This window comes from Sapajus apella, unplaced genomic scaffold (genome assembly GCF_009761245.1).
Source record: "Sapajus apella isolate SASKATOON/1434 unplaced genomic scaffold, GSC_monkey_1.0 scaffold94, whole genome shotgun sequence".
NCBI lineage: Eukaryota > Metazoa > Chordata > Mammalia > Primates > Cebidae > Sapajus > Sapajus apella.
In genome coordinates, this window is record NW_022437034.1 from 887639 (window position 1) to 912601 (window position 24963).

The 24963-nt window shown below is 50.7% G+C and overlaps 1 protein-coding gene across 1 annotated transcript in view; it reads left to right on the forward strand.

Annotated features, from left to right (window-relative positions):
- Positions 1-24963, forward strand: part of TSPAN15 (tetraspanin 15) — an 81663-nt gene that overhangs the window by 13488 nt on the left and 43212 nt on the right. Inside the window, exons 2-3 of the mRNA XM_032256188.1 lie at positions 20630-20815; positions 22125-22199. Of these exons, the coding sequence (XP_032112079.1) occupies positions 20630-20815; positions 22125-22199 (261 nt within the window). The remainder of the gene's footprint in view (positions 1-20629; positions 20816-22124; positions 22200-24963) is intronic.

A 24963-nucleotide genomic window follows, 5' to 3' on the forward strand; every position in this document is an offset into this window, starting at 1 on the left:
AGAGGCCCAACTGAGCAGGGCCCTGAGAACTGCCTTCCTTATGTGGGTTGTGCCGACAACAGAAGGGCTGAGGGACGAGCGAGGCGTGGGGAGTGAGGCTTCTGGTAGCCTCAGGCCAGGCGGCCATGCCCTACAGCTGGCTTCTTGGGGCTTCCCCTCTGCAAGGAAAACCTGACGGAAAAAGGTTAAAACCGAGGAAGGTGGATGCAGTCTAGCTCCCAGGAAGGACTTACCGGCTGTGAAAATAGTGAAAACTGCTTGACAAGCTGAGCTGTAAAATGTGGGATTGCCTTACGGCCTTCAGAACAGGAGGGTCACCCATTGTGTGGGGCAGTTAGCATGTGGCCTGGACTTCCAGTGGGTTGAACTTTGAGGGGCTGTAGAGGGCATCTAGTGCTACCCCTTCCTTACAGAGAGAAGGAAACCAAGCCCCAGGCCACCCAGCATGTGCCCTGGTTCTAAAACTCTGGCCAATGGGATACTCTCTAGCGTGCAGGGGGGACAATGGACACTACCCAGTGGTTTCAATGCAGGAGCTTCCTCTCCAGCCAGGGTGCGGGGACAGAGGCCTGACATGTGACTTCTCACAGAGAGGGGAGGAATGCTCCCTGTGGTGTCAGAACCCAGGCTGCAGGAACCCTGGTCATGCCTCTGGCTTGGTTCTGATTCAGCCTCTGATCCGGGAGGGACTGGGTCACAGGGAAAATTGAGCCAGCTCTGTCCCTGTCCCCTTCAGAAGCTGGCACTCACCGAGTCCTAGCAGGCCTGGCCAGCGGCTCCCAGGAGGCTGTGGCAGAGACGCTTAGCTTCAGGGTGTTGGGTTCTGGGCTCCCCTAGGGGTGGCAGTGGCCACTTGGCTTTCCAACCACTAGGCGGGTGGACTCATGTTCAGAGCAGAGGCAAGATGAGGGCAGGAGATGTTCAGGGACCCACGGATGCTGAGATGTTGTGGGGCAGACTTCCAGCCTGTTCATTCCTACCGTATCTTCCTTCTCCGCTGTGGTCTCTTGGTGCTGGCCTCACATGGAATGAAACTTGACTTTTAGCCAGAACTCTCCCCAAGCTCTGTCTAGCTGGGTTGTGCCTTTTGCATCCTCCTGGGTTGTCCTATGTTGTCTTTAAAGCTAACAGTTAATGAGCCCTTGCTGTGCGCCGGGCTCTGGGCTGAGCTGTTTTCTAGCCATTCTCTTGTTTCATCCTGCAGCAGCCTAAGAGGCAGCGCTGCTCTTGCCCCATTTGCACTTGGGAAGGAGATGCTCAGAGTTAGGTAACATACTCGTGAGAGCTGGAGGTGGGGTGTGAAGCCTCTCTCTCTTGGCAGACTTACTCGCTTCCTTCCTGTCCTAGATGCTTGTTCTGCTTTTATGGGAGAACTTTTTTGTCTTAGAGAGATGGACTTTTTGGGGATGGGTTGTTTGTCCATTACTTTGGTCATTTAGTCACTCATCAAACATGTTCTAGGCATGAGGGCACCTCTGATCCTCCCCGAGGCTCTGCTGGAGTGGCACCAGCTCCCCAGGGCAGAGGCCACAGGCTCCCACAGGGAGGTGGGCCGGTGGCCACATTGTGTGCAGATGGAGGGAGCAAGACTATCCAAAGCGGCACCAGACGCCAGGGCCAAGGTCCCATTGGCTCTCTGGAGCTGCAGCAAGGCAGAAGTGGGCCTGCCATCACTGTCCTTCGGAAATGCATCCTTTAATTTTTCTGTTTTTGGAGAGGATATGCCAGGGCGTGAGAAGTCTTGTTCTTGTTGAGGGAGGGCTGCTTGTGGCGGACAGAGCACTGGCCTGGGAGCTGGGAGTCCTGGGTCGCAGCTGCTGAGTGAGAACTAATTTCCGGTGTGACCTTGTGGGAGTGCCAGCCTTTCTCTGGGCCTCAGATTCCCATCTGGAAAGTCAGGGGGTTGGGCCAGATCAGCATCCCCCTCCCTGCCGCCCTCCCCACCCCCAACTGATTCCTGATGGCGCACAAGATGATTGTAGGTGGGCCATGGGGGAACATTTAAACATTTTAATATGCATGTGGGAAGTGTGATGTGTATTAAAAAACTAATTAGTACCTCAAACTTGTGATTGTGTAGATCTTGATTAGTTTAGGTCAGGACCATATTTACTAGAGTAAGAAAAGCCGGCTGGTTTAAATTAAAACATCGAGTTAATAATAGTGCAAATAGCTGGCCAACTGGACCATGTGGAGACCGTGGTAAGAGAATGGCTGGAACTTGGGAGACACTGGGAGTTCTCAGTGGTTTCTTCCAGCTCCTTTCTGGGAATTTAGGCAGTGTGGCACGTCCTGGTCAGGTGTAGACACTTAACACAGTCTGTGTCCTGCTGACTGTTACAGAAGGAAGTGGCTTCTCATTATGGTGCAGTGTCTCACAGTTTACACAGGAGTTTCGCCATCTCAGGGTCTCCTTTGCGTGACCATTATATTCCCAAGTCACAGCAGAGAGGCATTCGGTGCTCAGAGGGAGATGGTCTGTCCAGCATCACACAGCTCCTAAGTGGCCCAGCGCCTCCAGCTGGCCTGGGCTCTTTGCTGGGTTACATCAGCCCTAGCCCTCCGGGAGCCCCATTCCTTACCTTTGCCTCCTTTCCCGGCTGCCACTTTCTGCACAGGGTTTCATGCTCATGTTGGCTTGTTGCATGCATCTTCTCTTGTCCTGATTTTCTTAAAGCAGGGGAGAAAAGGATTTAAGGTGACAAACGACCCTCCCTCTCCCTTCCCCAGGCCTCTTCCCCAGGCAGTGAGGGGCACGTTCCAATGCCCTTCACATCCTGCTTCCTAATAGGTGCACTTGGATGCCATAGGTAGTTTCACACTACAGCATGTATTTAGCGCCAGGTAGCAGTTAGTGAAACATCTTGTTTGGGCATTAATTCCAGGCCAGAAGAGGCCACCAGACCCAGGCCTCTGGTGAGCTGACCCTTGCCTGTGGCCACTGAGACTTTCGTGATGGCACTGAATCTAGAGCTTTAGACAAAGGAAGACTCAGACCTGTAGTAAACAAGCCTCTTTCTTTAGATGGGTGTGGTGGCAGGTGCCTGTAGTCCCAGCTACTTGGGAGGTTGAGGCAGGAGGATCACTTGAACCCAAGCGGTCAAGGCTGCAGTGAGCTATGATCACACCACTGTACTTCAGCCTGGGCAACAGGGTGAGAACTTGTGTCCTCTAAAAAACAAAACATCAACAAAAAGGACGTCCATACAAAAAAAAAAAAAGAAAAGAAAACAAAACGAAACAAAACACACACACAAACACATAAACCTCTTTTTGGAAAACATAGAACTTACTTGCTATAGAAAAGGTAAAAGAATGTTTTTGGATATAGATACAGCCACAACACCATTATGCCTAAGAAAATACTAAGTTTATGCAAAAACTTCTAAAACATCTCTCATAGTGCATTAAAAAAATCAGGATCCAGCATCACAGTTTATACATTGTATTGGGTTTCTTTTTGATAAAAAATATCTCAGTGCATCTGAAACTTGAGGGGTGACCTCTGAGGCCCTGAATGTTATAGGTTCTGGGGTCCTGGTGGGGACGGTGATGTGTTACTTGCCTAAATTGTACCTGATCCAAGACTGGGGCCAGCTGGTTCCTTTTGTTGCTTAGGGAAATTTAGAAAGCCGATTAGGAAAGGCTTGCTGGAAAACTGTCCCTACCCATTTGACCCCAGCCTCCCCTCACACCTCCCTGACGTTCTTATTAGGAGAGCTGATCCTTGTCTGGAAGTCAGACCCAAGGCTCCCTGAATGCTCACCCTTAATCACCAGTTGCACACACTGGGCCCTGTGTCAGACACTGGGGGAAGATGCTCTAAAGAACTGAAAGACTCCCAGCTGGGTGTCCACAGCCTACCTGGGGAGACTCTGCATACCCTGGTATGGCCCGATGATGGCTCTTGGGAAGTTAGTGCACTGATGTGTGGGGCAGTGGCTCTTTGTTTCTTGGTTCTGATGTCTGGGGTAGGGCCAAGGAGCCCCCTTCTCTCATACCAGACAGGGAGCATTACCAGGTGGCTGGATATCCCCTCATCAGTAGTTCCTGTATCAAGCTGCGATGGGAGAAATGGACTTTGTGTGTGTTTTTTTTTTTTTTTGAAAAAGTTAAACCCACAGAAAAATGGAAAGAAGAATTTAAAGAACATCTGCCCACCTTTGAGTTGTCAGTTGTGAACATCTTAACAGCTGTCTCTAAATGCACCACTTCTTTTTTTTGCCAGCCCAGTTACAAGGAGGCCACAGTCATTGTGACCCCACTCCTCTGAATACTCCAGCATTCAGTTTCCCAAAAAGGGCGTTCATTCTTCCTCACACCACTGCTGTCCATCTGATTAAAAAAAAAAATCACCATTAAGTCAAACTTTTGAGTCCTATATGCAAGCCACGTTTCTTATGATATCCTTGTGTTATAAGAAATATATTTGGTCTTTGTCCCCAGTTCCTGGCACAGCACTCTTAAAAACCTTGGAATTTCCTGACGGGAATGTCTTTTGTTATTAATAATGAGTCCATTTCGTCACACCTGAGGTTATGCTGATGAGATGACTGAGGGTAAGGTCCCAGATGACCTTAGGGTGGGGCGAATCACCAGAAACACCGCATAATTAGAGGGCTGGACTGTTCAGCCTGCCTGTGGGCTGGGCAGAAAGGGTGGGGATGGAGGCTGAGGGCTGGAGATTGAGCTCTCTGTAAAACTTTTTTTTCCCCAACCCTCCACCAGTAGAAGAGAAAAACTCCTGAACAATGAGATTTGATAAGCTTCTGGATTTGGGAACTCATTGAGGTGCACAGGGGCTGGGTTGGGCCCAGAGAGGGCCTGGGAGCTCCCTCCCCACTTTGCCCCTGCATCTCCTACCTCTGGCTATTCCTGAGTTATATTCTTTGTAATAAACTGGTTAGCATAAGTAACCCTGGGTTCTGTGAACCATTCTAGCAAATTACTCAACTTGGGGAAGGGGTTGTGGGAACCCCTGATATAGCCAGAGTTTGAGCCCTGGACTTATGACTGGCATCCGAAGGTCAGGCAATCTTCTAGGCTTTTTTTTTCTTTTTTTTTTTGAGACAGTCTTGCTCTGTCACCCAGGCTGGAGTGCAGTGGCTTGATCTTGGCTCATTGCAACCTCCACCTCCCAGGCTCAAGCAATCTTCCCACCTTAGCCTCCCAAGTATTAGGTTGGTACAAAAGTAATTGCAGTTTTTGCTGTTACTTTTAATAATAATAGTTTTTTAAATAGCTAGGACTACAGGTGCATGCCACCATGTTGAGCTAATTTTTGTACTTTTTGTCGAGATGAGGTTTTGCCACGTTGCCTAGGTTTGTCTCGGACTCCTGAGCTCAAGCGTCTGCCCACCTCAGCCTCCCAGAGTGCTAGGATCACAGGCATGAGCACTGTGCCCAGCCTAATCTCTTTAACCTGTGGGATCTGATGCTAACTCCAGGTAGATGGTGTCTGTCAGGCCTCCATGTGCAAGCCCGGACCCCAGAAAGTCTGAAGTCCTGCCTGCCTCGCTGCCTCAGCTGATCACCTCACACCCCCTGCCTGTGTTGCCATTATCCCTGATCGCCCAGCGGAGCTTTCCCCAGACACTAAGGCTTTTACCCAACCCTGCCGTCTAAACTGTTATTATAATAATGTGAATACTCCTCACCCCACCCTGCCATCTTAACTGTTCTTGCTCTGTGAATATCCCACCGCCCCACCCTGCCATCTTAACTGCTCTTACGCCTTACCCCACCTGCCATTGTAACTGAACTTATGGTAATGTATACTCCTTGCCCCTACCCCTACCACTGTAACTGATTTTACCCCGTAACACCCCTGCCCCCTCCCCAAAAGATTTGCCCCAACCTATAAAACCAACTCCTATCCCACCGCCCTTCGCTGATACCCTTTTTGGCCTCAGCCCACCTGCACCCAGGTGAATAAACAGCCACGTTGCTCACACAAAGCCTGTTTGGGGGTCTCTTCATTCAAAGTGCACGTTTTAACAGTGTCAGAGCTGAATTAAATTGTAGGACATCCTGCTGGTCTCTCAAGAGAATCAGAACTGGTTGATGGTGTTGGAAAGCACCTCGTTCCCCACATGTCCTTTGTGGCTGATATTTTACCCACTCCAGGATCCACCCAAGGTTCATACATTACTTTTGGCTCTACTCTGTCTTTTTGATCTCCCCCAGCCCAGACTATCCTTACTTCTTCTGAGTCCTTTGAAGCTTCCAGGCCACTTGATCTGTAGAATGTCTGGATTTGCTTCACAGCTTCACAGCTTCCCCATGATTAGGTTCAGGCCACATATTTCCTACAGGAGCGTTTCACAGGATTTGATAAGCTTTGGGTTTGGGACCTCATTGAGGTGCTGAGGGGCTGGGGTGGGCCCAGAGAGGGCCTGGGAGCTCCCTCCCCACTTCTGGGGAAAGCTCCGCTGGGTGATCAGGGATAATGGCGAACACAGGCAGGGGGTGTGAGGTGATCAGCTGAGGCAGCGAGGCAGGCAGGACTTCAGACTTTCTGGGTCCAGCAGGAGGTACAGAATATCACATGAGGGGGTGCGTGCTATCTGGCCACACCATGGTTGGTCATCCTGAACTTGATCAGCCCTCTCCTTTGCAAAGGCACCTTTCCCCATGATAATGAACACATAGGCTGATGTGAAATACCCTGGTGAAAGAACTTTTAAAAGTTAATCTGACTGTGAGACTCCCTCTCCTGCTTAAATTATTTCAGTGATTTCCCTATTCCAGCCTCAAAATACACTGCCTGCTTCTGGACACCTTCACGTGCCCACTGTGATTCAGGCGACTGTCGCCTCACATTGGTCACCGCAGTAGCTCCCTGACTGGCCCCCTCCCACCTCCATCTCCTAGTCTCTTTGCACAGCAGTCTGAGCAACTCGTTTAAAGGTCACAGCCAGGCGTGGGGGCAAGTGCTACTTGGGAGGTTAAGGCGGGAGGATTGCTTGAGCCCAGGAGTTTGAGACCAGCCTGGTCAACATAGCAAGACCCCGTCTCAATTATTTTATTTTTTTATTTTTTGAGACGGAGTTTCGCTGTTGTTGCCCAGACTGGAGTGCAATGGCACGCTCTCGGCTCACCGCAACCTACACCTCCTGGGTTCAAGCAATTCTCCTGCCTCAGCCTCCTGAGTAGCTGGGACTACAGGCACGCACCATCATGCCCAGCTAATTTTTGTATTTTTAGTAGAGACGAGGTTTCACCTTGTTGACCAGGATGGTCTCGATCTCTTGACCTCATGATCCACCCGCCTCGGCCTCCCAAAGTGCTGGGATTATAGGCGTGAGCCATCGTGCCCGGCCCCGTCTCAATTATTTAAAATAAAAAAGATCACAGTGGGAACAGAGCACTTCACTGCAAACTTTCAGTGCTTGCCACCTACTCAGGAAAAGTCAGTCTTCTCAGGGGCCTCAGAGTCCCCACCTGATTAGCCCGCTGCCTCATCTCCTCCATGCTCTCTCTCCAGTAGCCCCGTTCCCCTTGAACACACAGGCACATCCCAAGGCCATGGTGCCTGCTTGGATGCTCATTCGTGTATCCATGTGGCTTGGTCCCTCCTGTACTCTAAGTCTTTGCTCAAATGTCACCTTCCCTGGCCACACTGACACTCCCTTTCCCCAGCTTTCCTAGTCCTTCTTCCCTGTTTTATTTTTCTTGGTAGCACTTATAACCATAACACAGTATCGATTTTTCTTACTTATTTGCCTCTCCTCAGCTAGAATGTGAGCACCACCAAAGCTGGGATTTTTGTGGTTTTCTTTCCTTGCTCTCGTTATATACCCAGTTCTTAAAACAGTAGCTCCCAAAGTGGGCCTAGGGACCTCTGGGTTCCCCTTTCAGGGGCTCTTGCATTTAGAAGCACTTTCATAGTAACGCTAAGACTCCCATCCTCACTGTCTAGGGAGCATGTGATGGAGTATTCCAGAGGCACCCGAACACTTGATGTGGCAGTGGAGCCAATGAGGAACAGATCTGAGAATCCAGCTGCCTTCTCAGCAGCTAGATGTTAACATTTACAAACAGGCAAATCCCACACCACTCTGCTCATTCAGTTTTTGTGTGTTGTTTTGGAGAATTTTTAAAATAAAAAATATGCTATTTAACATATAAATCTTTCTTCCTTTCTTTTCTTTCTTTCTCTCTGTCTCTCGCCTTTCTTTTCTTTTTCTTTCTTTTCTTTCGACAGGGTCTCACTCTACCCAGGCTGGAGTGCAGTGTTGTAGTCACGGCTCACTGCAGCCTTGACCTGAGCTCAGATCATCCTCTCACGTCCGCCTCCCAAGTAGCTGGGATTGCAGAGTCATGCCACCACACCTGGCTAATTCTTATTTTTTGTAGAGATGGGGTCTCCCTATGTTGCCCAGGCTGGTCTCGAACTTCTGGACTCAAGTGAACCTTCCACCTCCCAAAGTGTTGGGATTACAGGCATGAGCCACTGCTCCCAACTGTCTCTTGTTATTTCTAAATGAGCCAATAAATATTTAAAATAAGTCTCAGTTTTAATTTATGGTAAATAATTGATGGATATCATCATAAACGAAAGCTCTAGAATCTTCAAACATTTTTAAGAATGAAAAGGAGTTCTGAGGCCACCAACTTGGAGACCCAGTGGCTTTAAACAACGCCTAATATAGAACAACCACTCAGTCGGTAGATGCCATGTGAATAAATGGACTTTTTGGCTTAACCCATTAGACCTGGCCTTGGCGCTCTGGCTTCCGTGAACCTCCCTGGCCTCATCCTCCGCCTGTCCTTGATTCCAGCTCTGCTGACCTCCTGTTCCTGTGGTACCTTCATGGGCATCTGGAACTCCCTATCACTCTTGTTCACCTTAGGAATGCTTGCTTGTTCATTAAATGGACTCAGTTCAAACATGACCTCCTCCAGGAAGCCTTCCCTGATCTTGCCCTTCTGATTTAGTGTCTCCTTCTGTCTGGCCTCTTTGGACACTTGATCATGTCTACCCCAGGGTTTTGCTTACTGCCACATGTGTTGGTGTGCTGGTATGTCTCTCACCAGACAGAGCTCCTTGAGGACAGGAACTCCTCTTGTCTGCTTATTCCCAATGTACATAATAGGTGCTTAATGTATGTAGAATCAGTGAGTGTTACCTTGGAATTCAGAGTAGGGACTCCCCCCTCCCTGGGAATTAACCCTCGACCAAAGAGGCTCTGAAGGGGAAACAGTTTCTGGCTTCTGAATTGGGTTTTGAAGTGTCAGCATTACAACAGCGCCACAGGGTTACTGGGGAAGAAGTGACATTTACCGAGTGCCTGTGGGCTGCCAGGAGCTTCTGCGTGGTGTCTGGCTTCAGGACATTGTGGTTGTTTTGGCCATTGTGAACTGGCTTGGGCCCTAACCACTTTCCGTCTGGCTTCCTTGAGGAGCGTGTGGTCTGGTAGCTAAGCCACCAAACTTCTGTGAACTTCTGGGACATCGTAACGCATTTGCATAGCACCTGCAGATGTGAAGTTGCTGAGGTCAAAGTTGTATGTGTGTTGCTGGATCTTACCACCATGCCCTGCATGCTATCCATAAAAGATACCTGGAATTCTCTGTCCAAAGGGCATAACATCACTACCAGCAAGGGCTTCCCATTGTTGGCTTTATAGATATTCAGAAGTGGAGAGATATCCTATAACTGGGGTGATCCAGGAAGGCTTCCCAGGGGAGGAGGGCATGTTGTTGTTGTTTTTAGACAGAATCTTGCTCTGTCACCCAAACTGGAGTGCAGTGGTGTGATCATGGCTCGTTACAGCCTCGATCTCCTGGGCTCAAGCGATGGGAGGAGAGCTTTGAGCTGAGCTTGGAGGATGGGTATAAGCCCCTTTTGGCTTTATTATTTCCAGAAAACCATCTCCTTTCGAAGGCTGCTGTGGGAGGCGGTGCTGGAGGTGTGTGCCTTCATCAAGGCTGGGGAGGGAGGGCATTGTGGTCCGCTTTGGGGTTTTACCCTTGCCGAGGTGTGACATCTTTGGGCTGGGTGGGAGAGCAGGGGGCAGCCTGTAGGGGTGGAGTCAGAGAAGTGTGTGGGGCGAGAGGAGGAGATGGGGCAAGAGGAGGAGACGGGCCACCCGCAGTCTGCTGATGTGCCAGGATTCGAGGCGAGTTTCCATGCACTCTTGGAGCAGTGGAGGCACCCTCTGGGTTGTCATGCCAACTGGGAAACTGAGGCTCAGAAAGGGTAAGGGACTGTCCAAGGTCAAAGAGTTGGTGGCAGAGCTGAGATTGGCACCTAGGATGCCCATATGGCCGCCCAGTGCTCCTTCCCTTTCCCCTTTGTCCTCTTTGGAGACATGAGCCCTTGGGCTGGGACACTTCATCTTCCTTAAGGCCCTGTGCATTCCTGACACTTCAGATCTGATTGCCCCCTCTGCCTTCTATCAGACGCAGAGGGTGCAATTCAGATGTGGGATTCTGTGCAAAGGGGGAAAGAATAAACCAAGGGCCACATATATAAAAAGTGATTTGATGCATTTCTCTTTTTTACATAGAAAAGTACATCTAGCATTAAAAACAAGAAACATGAAATACTTAATAATAAGCCTTAACATTGCCCAAGTTGCACAGAGATAATTCATACACGCCTGACTCAGCCAGGTGTCACCTGGAGCCAGCAGTCCTGGCTGAGCCTCACATCCTCGGCTCCTGCTATTAGTTTCCTTCGTCTCTGCCCACCCTCGTCCCCTGCCTGCCGTCCCCACTGCCTGCCCATTTTCAGATGGCTCTCCCTCATGGTGGCTTCTCCCCTCAGCGGCCCAGAGGGGTCAGGAGAGTGAGACCACAGGGCGCCCCGGACCCTATCTCTGGAACTCCTCTTGCCTCACTTTGGGCCCTGCGAGGATAACTCTTAGGCAGTCTCTGGGAAAGACCCCAGGCCAGTGGAGGAATAGGGGATGCATGGACCAGTTTCCAGACAGGGTGGGCTCCGAAAGGGTGCTAGGACCTTGCACTGGAGGCGTTGTATAGGACAAAGGCCTCCTGTCACCTCTGTGAGCCCCTGTCTCCTTTCAAAGGACCTGAGAGAAGGAAGACCTGGTCATTTTATTCACTCCTGCCGGCGGCAGCCTCCAGTTATGAGTGGTGGAGGCTTAGCTGATTGGGTGCTGTAGGCAGCAGAGGGACACAGTCCTGGCCAGAGGAAGGAGGAGGAGGAGTGCCCAGCAGCACTTTGACATAGGAATATACCCCGGTGTGGTTGCCCTGGTAGGAAGCAAGCCCCACCCCCTCCCCACCCAGCTTTTCATCCCGGGGCTCCCTAAGCCTATACTCAGAATCCCAGTCTCCATTCCCATCCTACCCCCTCAGCTGGAGCTCCAACCCCAGATGGAGGATGCTGCCTGCAGTGGCCTGAGCTGGGGACTTCCTGTCTCACTGCCAGGGCCAGATGTCCAGGGTGTATCCGGGAGCACTGTCTTCTGCTTTGATTGACCTCTGGCTACCGTGTCAGCTGGGTCTGGGGGCTGGCTGGAGGTCCACCAGGGCTGAGATTTGGGAGCAGAATCCCCAGACACCATTGCCCATGAACACTGGAGACACAGCCCTGAGAGGCAGGCACTTGACTCTCTTGGTTCAGACACACGGAAGGTGGGGAGAGAGATCGAGGTCTGGAGAGCAAGGGAGAAAGAAAAGCAAGGCGAGGAGGGCGTTGGGTGGGGATGAGGTCGCTCTTGACTCTCCCTTCCATGGCTGTTTCTGTGGTTCTCTGATTAACCATGAGTAATTCTTATCCTTAAGCCTTGGAAGGCACTGTTCCAGACTGGGATCATCACAGAGTTCCTTCTTTGGACTTACAGGCATCTGAAGCCATAAAGCATTTCTCAGATTCATTCTTCCAGCAGATATATTAGGCCAGTCCCTGCGCTCAGGGAGGGTCCAGTTGCATAAAGTCAAACTCTGTGCATCCTTCAAAGTCCTTCTCTGGTTTCCCCAGGAGGAAATAATTGCTCTGCATCTTCTTTCAGAATGCCTTGGTCAGTTGTTCTACCATTCCTACCTCCTGACCCCAAACTCTTTCCCAGAACAGCTCTGGGTATGCCACCTGCCACCCCCACCCTGTGCTTCATTCATCTGTTGTTGTTGTTGATTAGAAATTCCACTCTCTGCCCTGGCTGGATTGAATAACTGAGGTTTGCAAAACTCCCAGCTTAGCTCCTTCACAGCCTGGAATGTGCTTTGTGCCTGTGGGAGTCTTTTAAATCAAGTTTCTGTAACTATTGCCAACAGGAGGGGTAGCAAAACAGTCTGCTGTGCCCACTTTGCTTCCTAGAGAGGTTTATTTTCCAAAGGCCATGTTTGTCACCCTTGGACTGACAAACCCAAGACTTTTAGATGTCTTTCTCCAGCTCTCCTCAGACAACATGGAAAGCTTAAGGGAGACAATGAGAACTGTTGTTAAAGAAGTCATAATTCTTTAAGGAAGTCATAAATTAGGAAGGGATTATTTATTTAATAAGATTAATAAAAGGTTGCTTATAGCCATTACTGGAAGAATAAAAATTAAAAAAATAATAAGATAACACTAATAAAGGGATAATTTACAAACAATAAATATTTATTATTTATTCCATTTAGGAGCAGGAAGATCTGTTAGAGTAGAAATGCCATTTCTCCCCAAAAGGATCTATAGATTCATTGTGGTTCCAATCAAAGCCCAGTTGATTTTTTTTTCCCTGAGACTTGAGAAGAGGATTCTGAAATGTATATGGAAGAATTGGGATCTAAGAATATCTAGGACACTTCTGAAGAAGACGGGAAGGAGAGCCTTGGCCTACCAGATGGCATGATGTGTTGTTAAATTGAAGTCATTACAATAAGGAGGTTTGTTTAGGGACAGACAGAATGACCAATGGAAGAGATAGCCAGAAGCAGCCCCAGGCGTACGTAGAAACTTAGGGTATGACAGTGGGGTCATAGCAGATCAGTGGGGACAGAAGGACTGGTTGATCAATGGCACTCTGACATTACTAACGGTAACGAACAGTCAGGCACATTCATCTGTGGTTGAACACCTGTAATCCCAGTACTTTAGGAGGCTGAGATGGGAGGATCACTTGAGCCCAGGAGATCGAGGCTGCAGGGAGCTATGCCACTGTACTCCAGCCTGGATGACAGAATGAGACCCTGTCTCAAAGGGTCTCAAAAAAAAAAAAAAGAAAAGAAAAGAAAAAGTAACAAAAGCAGGCTGTGCCAGAAAATTTCAGGGACCAAGGATTACAATTAACCAGGTTCTCCGTACTTGATGGCCAGGGTTTTTTTTTTTTTTTTTTTGAGACTGAGCCTTGCTCTGTCACCAGGCTGGAGTGCAGTGGTGCAATCTCGGCTCACTGCAATCTCTGCCTCCTGGGTTCAAGCGATTCCCCTACCTCAGCCTCCTGAGTAGCTGGAACCACAGGCTCGCACCACCACGCCTGGCTAATTTTTTGTATTTTAGTAGTGATGGGGTTTCACCATGTTGGCCAGAACTCTCCTGACCTTGTGATCTGCCCACCTCAGCCTCCCAAAGTACTCGGATTATAGGTGTGAGCCGACGTGCCCGGCTGATGTCCAGTTTTTATAAAGGAAGAAGTCCTGTCCAGAGTCAAGGCAGGGTTGACAGCAAAGTGCTAGTGACAAAGACCAGTGAATGCTCCTTTGCCGGCGGTGGGAGGCAGCCTCTGCTGCTTTCTTAAGAGCTGGCTTTGATTTGGGGTTGTGGGGGAGCCCCATTCCTCAAGCACAGGTAGGGCCAGTGGTGAGAGAACTTCCCAGATGATGCCAATACCTCGTGCGGTAGCCACAGGCCACGTGTGGCAAGCAAGCTCTTGAAACGGGGCCCTGGTGCCTGGGGAACTGAACTTTCCGTGTTGTTTTGCTTTAAGTTAAATTCGACCACAGTTAGCTGGTGGCCACATTTTGGACAGCACAGGTCTAGAGTGTCTCTCGCTGGTGCTGCCCCTCACCACTCCTACAAGGTTCCTTTCTGAAGGTAGAGCCCATCCTTTTGGAAAAGGCACGTGCTCTAACCCTCCTGCTATGAGCCAGGGAAGGCTCAGTAAGTGTTCACCAACTTACTCAGGAGAAAACAGTCTTCTCTCCCACATCCCCAAGGTAGCTGGGTTCCTGCCATCCCACTCCCCTTTCTCGTAAGGAAAGCAAAACAGATCAGGGATAGGAGATCCTGGCAATGCCCCAACCCAACTGCTATAGGGCCCATTACACTGAACCTCCATCCCACTGACCTGCACAGGAGAAGCTGGGGCAGCAGATTCCAGAGCAGCTGGCTCTCTGCAGGGTGGGCATGGCCTGGAGCCAGGCTGGATGGGCCTGCGGCAGAGGGCCTCCGAATGGGGGGTGCAGGGTTTTGCTGGGCAGGAGGAGGGGGCCCTGCTTTGCTGTTGTTGACTTTGTATTTTGCAAAGCTGTTTCATACCCTCTTCTCCACAGCTCTTCACAAAAGGCCTATCTGGTAGCCTTAGTGGCTGGCCAGCCAGAGGAGTTTTGGTTATGAATCTTGACTCTTCAAGGGGTTCTGTGCTGCTTAGCCTCTTTGAGCCTGGTCTATGAAACAAGGTTAGTCGTTTCTTGGTGTGTGGGGGGATGTGTTGATGAAGGGGGTTGAGATGATGCCGGTATGACCCCTGACAGGATAGTGTCACAGCATAATCACTGTAAGAGCCAACAGGCTTTACTGATTTACAGGTGAAAAATGAGGCCCATAAGCGGGAAGTGACATGGCCAAGGGTACTGAGCTCACCCATGGAGGCCCAGAACTCCTGTCTCCTCTGTTGCCTCTGCTGCTCCCGCCAGCACCCTGCTCTGCACAGGAGAAGCTGGGGCAGCAGATTCCAGAGCAGCTGGCTGTCTGCAGGGTGGGCACGGCCTGGGGCCAGGCTGGATGGGCCTGCGGCAGAGGGCCTCCGAACGGGGGGTGCAGGGTTTTGCTGGGCAGGAGGAGGGGGCCCTGCTAGTCCCACTTTATTCAAAACCTCTCTCAAGCCTTGGAATTTAGCTCTTCCCCACCCCGTTTCAAGCTAGAATCTCTGAAAAGCGCTTTGTTTTGGTCCAATACGGAGCCCTGGACCTTGAGAGCTCCATGAGACTGGTGCGAAATGAAGTGGTTCTCAGGGCCTTCCAGGAACTGCAGGCTCTGACAGGGGCTTATACTGACGTTCTGCTCTCTCCCTCCTCCCCGTCACTTTTGTTCAAATTCCTAAAGCCCTCTTCACCTCTCTGTGGCAGGAATGATATTTGCTTCGTGTAGCCCAGGGGTTCTTAATTTCTCTGTGCCAGGGACCCTTTGGTTCTCTGGGGAAGCCTGTGGGTCCCTTCTCAGAACAAGATATTTAAATGCATAAAATGAAATACACACTGTTACAAAGAAACCAATTATAGTAGGATGCAATTTTATACAACCAAATATTTGATGTAATAATGTGCTGCTTTATCAGTACATTCAATCACAAGATCTAGCAGTGGGAATACTATTGTAATTTTGAAGTAATGAGGAATGTAAATGACATTTTAAGATATTCAAAATATTGTAATGTGATTTATACTGGTGAAAAGTTGCAGGCGCTGTTAATACTTCTTCAGTTTGTTGCCCACATCCCATATGGAAGGGATATTTCAGCTAGAGGTAAACAAAAGTAAAGATGTGGATTTTTCTGTCTCCAGTTTGAAAGCTCCCTAAATTCCATCCATGGGACCGTCAGCTCCAGCCTCTCCCTTCTCAATAGTCTTCTGGTCCCTTGTGAGCCTACGGAGTGTAATATGGGGCCTAGAACACAATAGAGCCTAGTATTTGCCTTTTGGGGGTGAAAATGGGCCTTGCCAGTCCTCATTAAGCATTAAGCGCAGACTTGCCCCAGCTGGGGTGAGCCAGCCGGGATGGGTGACCAGATGCTTCCTTCAGGAGACACAGGTGCTGGAATGCCTCACAGAGCCTCCCGCTTCCCAGCAGCTGCCTGGAACTGGGCCCCTCCCTGCACAAGAGGAAGCAGGGTTCCAGGATGCAGGGCTAAGAGGGGACCTTCAGGCCTGGTTTATCCTGGCCCACAGGGCTCCTCTGCAGCCTGTTGAAGACGCCACGTGGTTCACAAAGCCTGGGCTTTTGGGCTTGGCCTGCGTGCTGCCAGCAGCACGCACTTTCCCTCTTTGGCCCCAAATGGGCATGGCATGTGCCCCCCACCCCACCCAACCCTGTTTAGCTGAGGCTGTCCTGCTTGACAGATGGGCCATTTGCTTCCTGCACTAGAGCTGAGTGGCCGGCTGCCTGGTGGAAGGCTATAATTAGCAGAGTGGAGCGGATGGGATTGCATGCTGGCATTGACAGATAATTTTATCCTCAGATGGATAAACTGATGTCATCGGAGATGTAAATATCATTTGGAAATTTTGAAGTCCTTGGGAAGGTTTATGCCGGCCTCTCCCCATGCCCGCTGCTCTTGGGAGCATTTGAATGGGGAGGCCGGAGAGGTCTGTGCTGTATGGGGAACTGCCTGGGAGTTGCCTGCCAGGCTGCTGGGAGGGTTGGGGTGGCAGCTCCTTCTGCTGGACCAGGAGAAATAGGGCCTAGGATGGCTTGAGGGAGTCCTGGGTTTACATTTGCTTTTGGGAGCTTTTCCCGTGGCGTTTGTGGTCTGGAAATGTCTCAAGGGTAACCAGCAAGGAAATGGCAATGCTTTATAATGGCAGAGTGAGATCAGAGCAGGGGAAGTTTTGTTTTCTGCCAGCAAGGCTGTTCTGGAGTGAGTCCCGGGACTCTGGGGAGCTTGTAAAAGTAAAAGAAGCCACTGACTGGCTTTATGGAGAGGGCTGGGGCCAGTTCTGCTCAGCACTGGGGTCAGTGGCAGCTCTGGTGTTTGGGGGATGGTTTTCAAAGCAGAGTACCTTAACTCAGAAGCACAGTCCCAGGCTGTGGAAGGAAGAATGGGAACAGGCTGGGACAGGGGAAGGGGGAAGGATGTCAGTTGTCATCCTGCCAGAGAAGAAGAAGGATTTCTTTTTACAACAGGGAATATAGAATTTTAAAAGTATATCAGTCCAGTTCTGAAAATGTTAAGATATAATAGTTGTGTTGGTTCTGTGACAGGGTGAGAATTATGCTTTTCATCAAGATGAAAGAAAAAACCCCACCTCTGCCACCCTGGAGTACCTGAGTCCTTGAATGTTTTATTCACTACATGCCTGGGCTCTGACAACTTTCATGCTCTGTGGGGTTCTTATTTAACTATGATTCTCTGCTTTGAGGTAGATGAGCCTCAGTTCTCCTTTGCTTGTCCAGGGTTAGAGTTTAGTGGGTGATTCCTCTTGGGTGGAGTCATTGAGGATGGGGACTTGGCTTTTTTTTTTTTTTTTTTTTTCCTTTTCTTCTTCTTTTTTGAGATGGAGTCTCCCTCTGTCTCCTAGGCTGGAGTGCAGTGCCACGATCTCTGCTTACTGCAACCTCTGCCTCCCAGGTTCAAGAGATTCTCCTGCCTCAGCCTCCCAAGTAGCTGAGATTACAGGCATGTGCAACCATGCCTGGCTAATTTTTAGTAGAGGTGGGGTTTCACCATGTTGGCCAGGCTGGTCTCGAACTCTTGGCCTGAAGTGATCTGCCCACCTTAGCCTCCCAAAGTGCTGGGATTATAGCCATCAGCCACCTTGCCCAGCTTGGACTTGGCTTTTTTTTTTTTTTTTTTTTGAGATGGAGTTTTGCTCTTGCTGCCGAGGCTGGAATGCAATGGCATGATCTCGGCTCACTGCAACCTCTGACTCCCATGTTCAGGCGATTCTTCTGTCTCAGCCTCCCGAGTAGCTGGGATTACAGGCACCCACTACTATGCCTGGCTAATTTTTGGTATTTTTAGTAGAGACAGCGTTTCACCATGTTGTTCCGGCTGGTATTGATCTCCTGACCTCAGGTGATCCAACCGCCTCAGCCTCCCAAAGTGCTGGGATTACAGGTGTGAGCCACCGTGCCTGGCCAGCCTTGGCTTTTTAAAGGCTACTCACCATTGCTCTCCGAGGACCTGGGGCACTTAGGCCATCCTCAGTGATTTCTCCATGTTTTGGGTTTTGCAGCATGACTGACCAATTAGTCTCTGGTTTGCCTTTCTCTACCAAAAGTAGGTATTTTTCATGGTCTCCCTTTTCCTATAGGGAGTGAGTACGTGTGTGTGTGTGTGTGTGTGTGTGTGTGTGTGTGTGTGTGTGTGTCCTGCCTTATAAAGCTAACTTGTTAGTAAGTGGCTGGTGGCCGAGCTGTCAGTGTCTTGAGCCCCTCCTGGCCTGTGTGTTGGAAAGGCATCCTTCTAGATTTGGGGGAAGGGTCTCAGTAATCCCGGATTAACTTTTCAAACCGAGGAGAATGGCACTTAGCCTGGAAACATAGCAGAGTACTGGATCCAAATGAGATGATTTCTTGGTAATCCTCTGTTATCCAGTGTTTCTGCATAAGCTCGGTCTGCTTGTTTGACTTTTGGCATCCCTGTCACGCATCCAAGCTTAGGAGGAGGCAGTCACTTCCCTTTACTCAGGACTTAGCCCTCTTTAGAAGGAGGTCACGGGCATCTACTTGAGGACATGATGATAGGTAAGGAGACCCATGAAGTCAGTTTAAGGCTCAGGCAGCTCTGTGATTGGCTGGAGGGGCGGCCTGCTTGGTGTTCCGTGTGGTGACACTGGGGTGACTATGCTCATGCCACCTCCCGCCAACATCTGTCTGCATCGTCTCTTCCTTTCCTTGGACCCTAGCTGACAGCGCCATGTCTTCCACTCACTCTCCCATGCTGCCTTCAGCTTAGTGGAGAAGTCCAGTTATCTGATGATTTGTCCCTGTCCTCCAGAACATGTGGCCCAGAAAGTCAGAATCCTTGGACAGGCAGAGGACTGGGTAGACAGTGCCTGACTTGAACTCAAAGGGTCTGTTGGAAAGTCCAGGCCTTGTTCATTCAGCAGACGTTGATCATAAATGCTGATAATACTTTCTCAGTGTCAGGATGTCTGGGTGCTGGGGATGCCTGAAGCAACCGAAAAATCCCTCCTGCAGCTTATGTTTTAGTGAGAAAGACAGATTAAAAAAACAAAACAAAACAGAAATAGTGTAGTATGTTAAATACTGGTAGTGCAAAGGAGAAAATAAAAAAGAGAAAGGAGATCAGGAGTTTCACAGGGAGGGACTTTCTACCTGTAAATAAATTGGCTCTGAAGGGCCCCCTGAGCAGGTGGCAACTGAACGAAGAAGAGAAGGAGGTGGGAGAGTGAGCCATGCGGGGGTCTGGGGCAGTCAGAACTGCCTGTGCAAAGGCCCTGGGGTGGGCACACCTGCACACCCTGGTGTGGGCAGTTGACAAGCAGCAAGGAGCCTGGGTTTTCCTGGTGGAAAGTTACGGAGTGTTCTAAAGCAGTATTTCTACTGTTAGAAAAGTTGAGAATGGCTGGGTGTGGTAGCTCACTCCTGTAATCCCAGCACTTTGGGAGGCCGAGGTGGGTGGATCACCTGAGGTCAGTAGTTCAAGACCAGCCTGGCCATCATGGTGAAACCCCATATTGAAAAAAAAAAAAAAGAACAGTTGAGAATGAGGGATTCTACTGGCAAATTCCCTCAAAATTCCATCTGCTCCAACCTTTAGCCTTCTCAGAGGTCATCCTGAAAGTAAATTCTATATTATGGTACTGTGTGAAATGTCTGTCCCCTTGAGCACTTCCAGAATTTCCTTTGGATGACCTGCCTGTTTCATATGCATTACACGGCCTTGTACTTTTGGGTTTGTAGTGTCTCCACGTTCATTCTCTCGTGAAAGCCGTGGTGTGAGCAGTGCAGAAGTGAATGTCTTCATGCCCGTCTTTCAGATGAGGACACAGACTCACATGGTCAAATGCCTGTCCAAAGCCAAGGGTTCACCAGTAGTGGAGCTGGGGCTCGAACCCATGTTCTCGGACCCTCCAGCCAGCAGCATTTCCCCCAACCCATCTATACTCTCTACACTTGATCTTAGCCAAAATGCTGAGAAGCGATGTTTACTGTCCTCTAAAGTGGCATCTCCACACTGGGTCTGTAGTAGTCTGCTTGGGCTGCCATAACATCAAGTACCAGACTTGAATGACCCAAATAACAGACATTTATTTTCTTACAGTTTTGGAGGTTAGAAGTCCAAGATCAAGGTGGCAGGGTTGATTTCTTCCGAGGCCTCTCTTGCTTGTAAACACTGCCTTCCCCTGTGTGTTCACACGGTCTTCCCTCTGTGCATGTCTGTTTTAATCTCTTCCTCTTATTTATTTATTTATTTTTTATTATTTCCCCGCCCCATCCTGTGCGGTCCTGTCGCCAAGGTCTGGGGAGGGGGAATCTCTTCCTCTTATAAGGACACCAGTCATATTGGATTAGGGCCACCTTGGTGACCTCATTTTGACTTTAATTAGTTCTTTAAGAGCCCTGTCTCCAAATAGAGTCACATTTTGAGGTACTGGGGGTTAGGATTTCAATAGAGGAATTTTGGGGAAACACAGTTCAGCCCCTTACAGGGCCCTTTCTGTGTTATAACTTAGGACAAGCCTCCCCCACAGCAGGTACCACAGCCCCAGATCTTTGCAGGAGAATCAAGTGACCTCAGTCTCTCTCTCACCCTCTGTTTTCTTGCTACAGCTGATCGGGGCCCTGGTCCTGTCCGTGGGGATCTATGCAGAGGTCGAGCGGCAGAAATATAAAACCCTCGAAAGTGCCTTCCTGGCTCCGGCCATCATCCTCATCCTCCTGGGCGTCGTCATGTTCATGGTGTCCTTCATTGGTGTGCTGGCATCCCTCCGTGACAACCTGTTCCTTCTCCAAGCAGTGAGTGGACCGCACCACCCCTCAGCTGGGACTCCCCAGGAGAGCTGGGGTGCCTGCCTGTGTGCCCTTGGGTAGCTCAGTTTCTTTTGTCCCTGCCTCAAACCGGCTCCTCTAGAGAGTTTCTTAGATCAGCCCATCTGACAGCATTGGCCTAAGAGTGCCCAGGCCACCTCCCTTTCTGCATGTAAAAGCTGATTTGAATACTGTTCTTACTTAAACTCTGTGTTCATCGGGACCCTCAGTTGCAAGTAGGAAAAACCACACTCAAATGAGAGCAAGCAAAGACAACAAAAGGAGGTGGTGGTGAGTTGTTAGCTCATACAACCAGCAAACCCACATTGGGTCCAGAGGTTTAGATGGCGCCCCTGGGCAGGGTTGGGCAGTCTCCCCAGCCCCTCCCAGCGGGGGCTGCTCCCTTTGCAGTAGTCACGGCCTGCCTTGGGCTAGCAGAGTTCTTATGGTTCTAGATCCCAGGGAATCCTTCCTACCAGCTCTGGCCAAAGTCCCAATACTCTGGTGGGCCTGGCTTGGGCCATGTGCCCATTCTGGGATGGGGCATGGGGAGTCAACCCTACCTGCATCCCATTGTGGAGTGAGGGATGACTCCGCAGAGCTGGGGGTAGTGAGGAGGCAGATCCCTTACTCTGCGCTCATGTGTCTCTTGACCTCACTGTCTCTCCTCACACGGGAATCCCCTACCAGAAGGGTTTCGGTGCTGCTTGAGGCTGGAAGTTGCTGAAATCAGTTTGGACAATGGCTGCTCTCTAGTAAAGGGCAGAGGTGAGATGCATATCCTCTAAGCTTCAGGCATCCCCCTCACCCACTCTGGGGGATCTGGGAAGTCATATCTGAGGGGTCTCTGTGGGGAGCTGGAAATACTGCCCCAGTCTGCCCATTAAGCCAGGCCTGGCCCCTCTAGCTCAGTGGCAGTGAGGCCCAGCTCCCCTCATCGTGGTGGGGGAAGGGCATGCTCTTCCACATAGACCCCTGGGACAAATGGAAGTAAGGCTCTGGCTGGGACAGCTGAGTCCTGCCCTTTGGCTCCAGAGGTGGGTTTCCCTGGGGCATGCCTGTCCACGTCCACGTTCTTATAGGAGGAAGGGGCGGAGACGCGGGAGCGGATAGGAGCTCCCCAGGGACGCTTCTCTGTGTGCTTGCATGGTCTTCATAAACCATCCTCCCATGATGGGCAGCAGTTCTGGTTTCTAGTGCACTGCTGCAAGGCCACTCGATTTGTCATTTTCCAGTGCCCTGCAGATAGCGCGCCCTCTGCCCTGCTCCAGGTGAGTCTCTGAATTCTCTTTTCCAGTTCATGTACATCCTGGGGATCTGCCTCATCATGGAGCTCATTGGTGGTGTGGTGGCCTTGATCTTCCGGAACCAGGTAGGCCTGTGGATTTGTGTATTGGCCACGAATATATGGAGCACCCACTGTGGGTGCCTTGGGCTGTTAACTGTGGGTGCAGCAGTGAGCAGGGCAGATAACCTGCCCTGAGAATGATGGGCACTGAACAAGTAAAGCGGCGACTAAGAAAATGAACCAGGCTGACGTGAGAGTGCCTGGGGAGGAGATGGGAAGACCGTGCTGAAGTGGTGAAAGTTGCCCGCTGAGTGAGGTCCCAGCAGAGGGAAGCTGAGCAGAAATGAGCTTGGCATGTGAGCAAAACAGTGTGGAGGCCACGTGGCTGAGGGAGGGTGAGGTGGAGAGGGGCGGAGGGTGAAGTCGAAAGGGCTGGCGAGGTAGGTCACAGAGGTCCTTGTAGGCCATGAGTTAGGAGCCTAGAGGTGATAGGAGCCATTGGAGAGTCTTATGTGGGAAGTGATGTGACCCAGTTTATATTTGACCCTGGCTGCTGAGTTGAGGAATGGACAGTGGGGAGTTGAGAATTTAACTGGGGGCCCAGCTGGGAGGCTGTGGGGGCCATCCTGGAAATGGGGTAAGACGGCTTGGACCGAGGTGGAAGCGGTGGGGCTGGGCCAAAAAGGCGATTTGTTGTATGTTTCGGAGGCAGTACTGGCAGAGGCCGTTTGCTGGCTAGAGGAGTGAGGGGAGGGGCAGGTTGACAGGGTGATGCCTGGCGTCCCGGCCCTGGCAGGGCTTGCAGAATCAGGGCCCCTTAGAGCTGGAAAGGTTCTCGTGGCTCCCGGTCCTCAGCTCCTTCAGGCAGGATGTACGCGCCTCATACTAGCTGTGCCACCTTGGGCAAGTTACCTGGCCTCTTGGATTAGTAGGCGACACCTACGAGCTCACAGATTTGGTGAGAGAATGCATGTGAAGGAGTGGGCATGGTTCTGGCATATCGTGGTCAAGGCCCCACAAGAAGCTGGTGGTGGAGCAGGGCAGACTCCAACCCAGGGCTCCGTCTTCCTCCCATAATCTTCCTTTGGCCTCATCCTATATTGCTGCCATAGGCGGGGCTTGAAGAGCAGGGCATGTTTGCAGAAGCCCCATTCCCTGTGTCCACTGCCCAGCCTGCACCCCTCCCCACCCCAGACAGCTTGGTTCTGGTGCATCGACAGTCACTGCTGAGACATGCATCAGGACCGTGGGCCAAATTATCTTTTTTAAAAAAAAATTATTTATTTTTTTGAGGTAGAGTCTCTGTCGCCCAGGCTAGAGCAGTGGTGCGATCATAGCTCACCACAGCCTGGAACCCCTGGGCTCAAGCGATCCTCCGGCCTTAGCCTCCCAAGTAGCTGGGACTACAGGCGTGCACCCTATACCCAGACAAATTATTTTTCTTGTCAGCAGTTGCTGTCAAGGCAGCAGGTGCTGTCCCACACTCTGGGTTGTGCAGAGCTCTCAGATGGCCCAGGTTCTGGCCCTGTGAAAATGTTCATGGGAGTGCCTGTCATTCTAGCCCAGGTGGGAGCAGGGACCACACCTGTTCTGCCGGGGCCTCCTGCAGTGGGACCTAACCACAGGCAAGTCTATACCCCTGGAGTCCAGGGGACTTCCTGTTTTATGAGTCTTAGGAAACGGGCTTTATTCCATTTGTCCATGGGGCTGCTTCTCCCTTTTCCTCTATTCTACCTGCCCCTCTTTTTGCCTCTTTTCTGCTTGTCAGAGCCTCTGCTTGGAGCTGGCAGATCCAGATGCTGCTTCTCTTTCCAGCATCTTCAGGGGAGAAATCTTTATTCCATTTGCCCGTGGGGCAGCCTCTCTGTGCAGACAGCAGAGCTTCTGGCCAGCTTGTGGCTTTCCAGGGGCTATGGGTTAGTGCTTTCCTGGCTGGAGCCCAGGCCCAGTTTATGGCCAGCTAAACAGACTCCTGGATATAAGGAAAAATCTCCCCCAGCCCCTGACCCTGGGCAAGGTTTCTGCTGCCAGCGTGGCCTGACAGTTGGACTGGGGCAGCTTCTCCACTGATACAGGGGCAAGTGGCCGTGCACTGGGGATCTGGGCACAGAGCAGGCCTTGGGAGCAGGGGAAGTATGACGCCCTGACCCCAGCCAGGGGCTGGAGGAGGACTGAGCGACTTCCCCAGCTGTCTGGGTCTCAGCCCTCTTGACCCCTGCTCTTGTCCCAGCTTGTTCTGGGGCTTCTTCTGAGGGTGTCAGGTGTCAGAGGTGGGCAGCTCCTCATGCTCCCAGCCACATGCAGCTGAATGTGGGCACTTGGAGGGTCTGGGCACTAGTGGGTGTGTCTATACCCCCATCTCAGCCTCCTCTCTACTATCAGGGCAGGATTAGTGGGCGTTGTGGTCCTACCTGACAGTGTGGTCAGCAGGGAGCACCAGCCTGCCTATTTTATCCTGGCACTGGCACAAGCTGGCTCAGGGCACAACCTTGAGGCCAGAGGCAGGAGAAAGTAGGTGGCACCAGGGCTCTCTCAGCCAAGCACCTGAATATATACAGTTGCCCTTGGTGTCCAAGGAGGATTGGCTCCAGGACGTGCCCCTCCCACCAAAGGGTACCCAAATCCATGCATGCTCAAGTCCTTTATGTAAAATGGTGTAGTACTTGAATATAATCTGCACTCATCCTCCCGTAAATCACTTCTAGATTACTTATAAATACCTAATACAGGGCCAGGTGTGGTGGTTCACACCTGTAATCCCAGATCACTTTGGGTGGCTGAGGCAGGTGGATCATTTGAGGTCAGGAGTTCGAGATGCCTGACCAACATAGTGAAACCCCATCTCTAG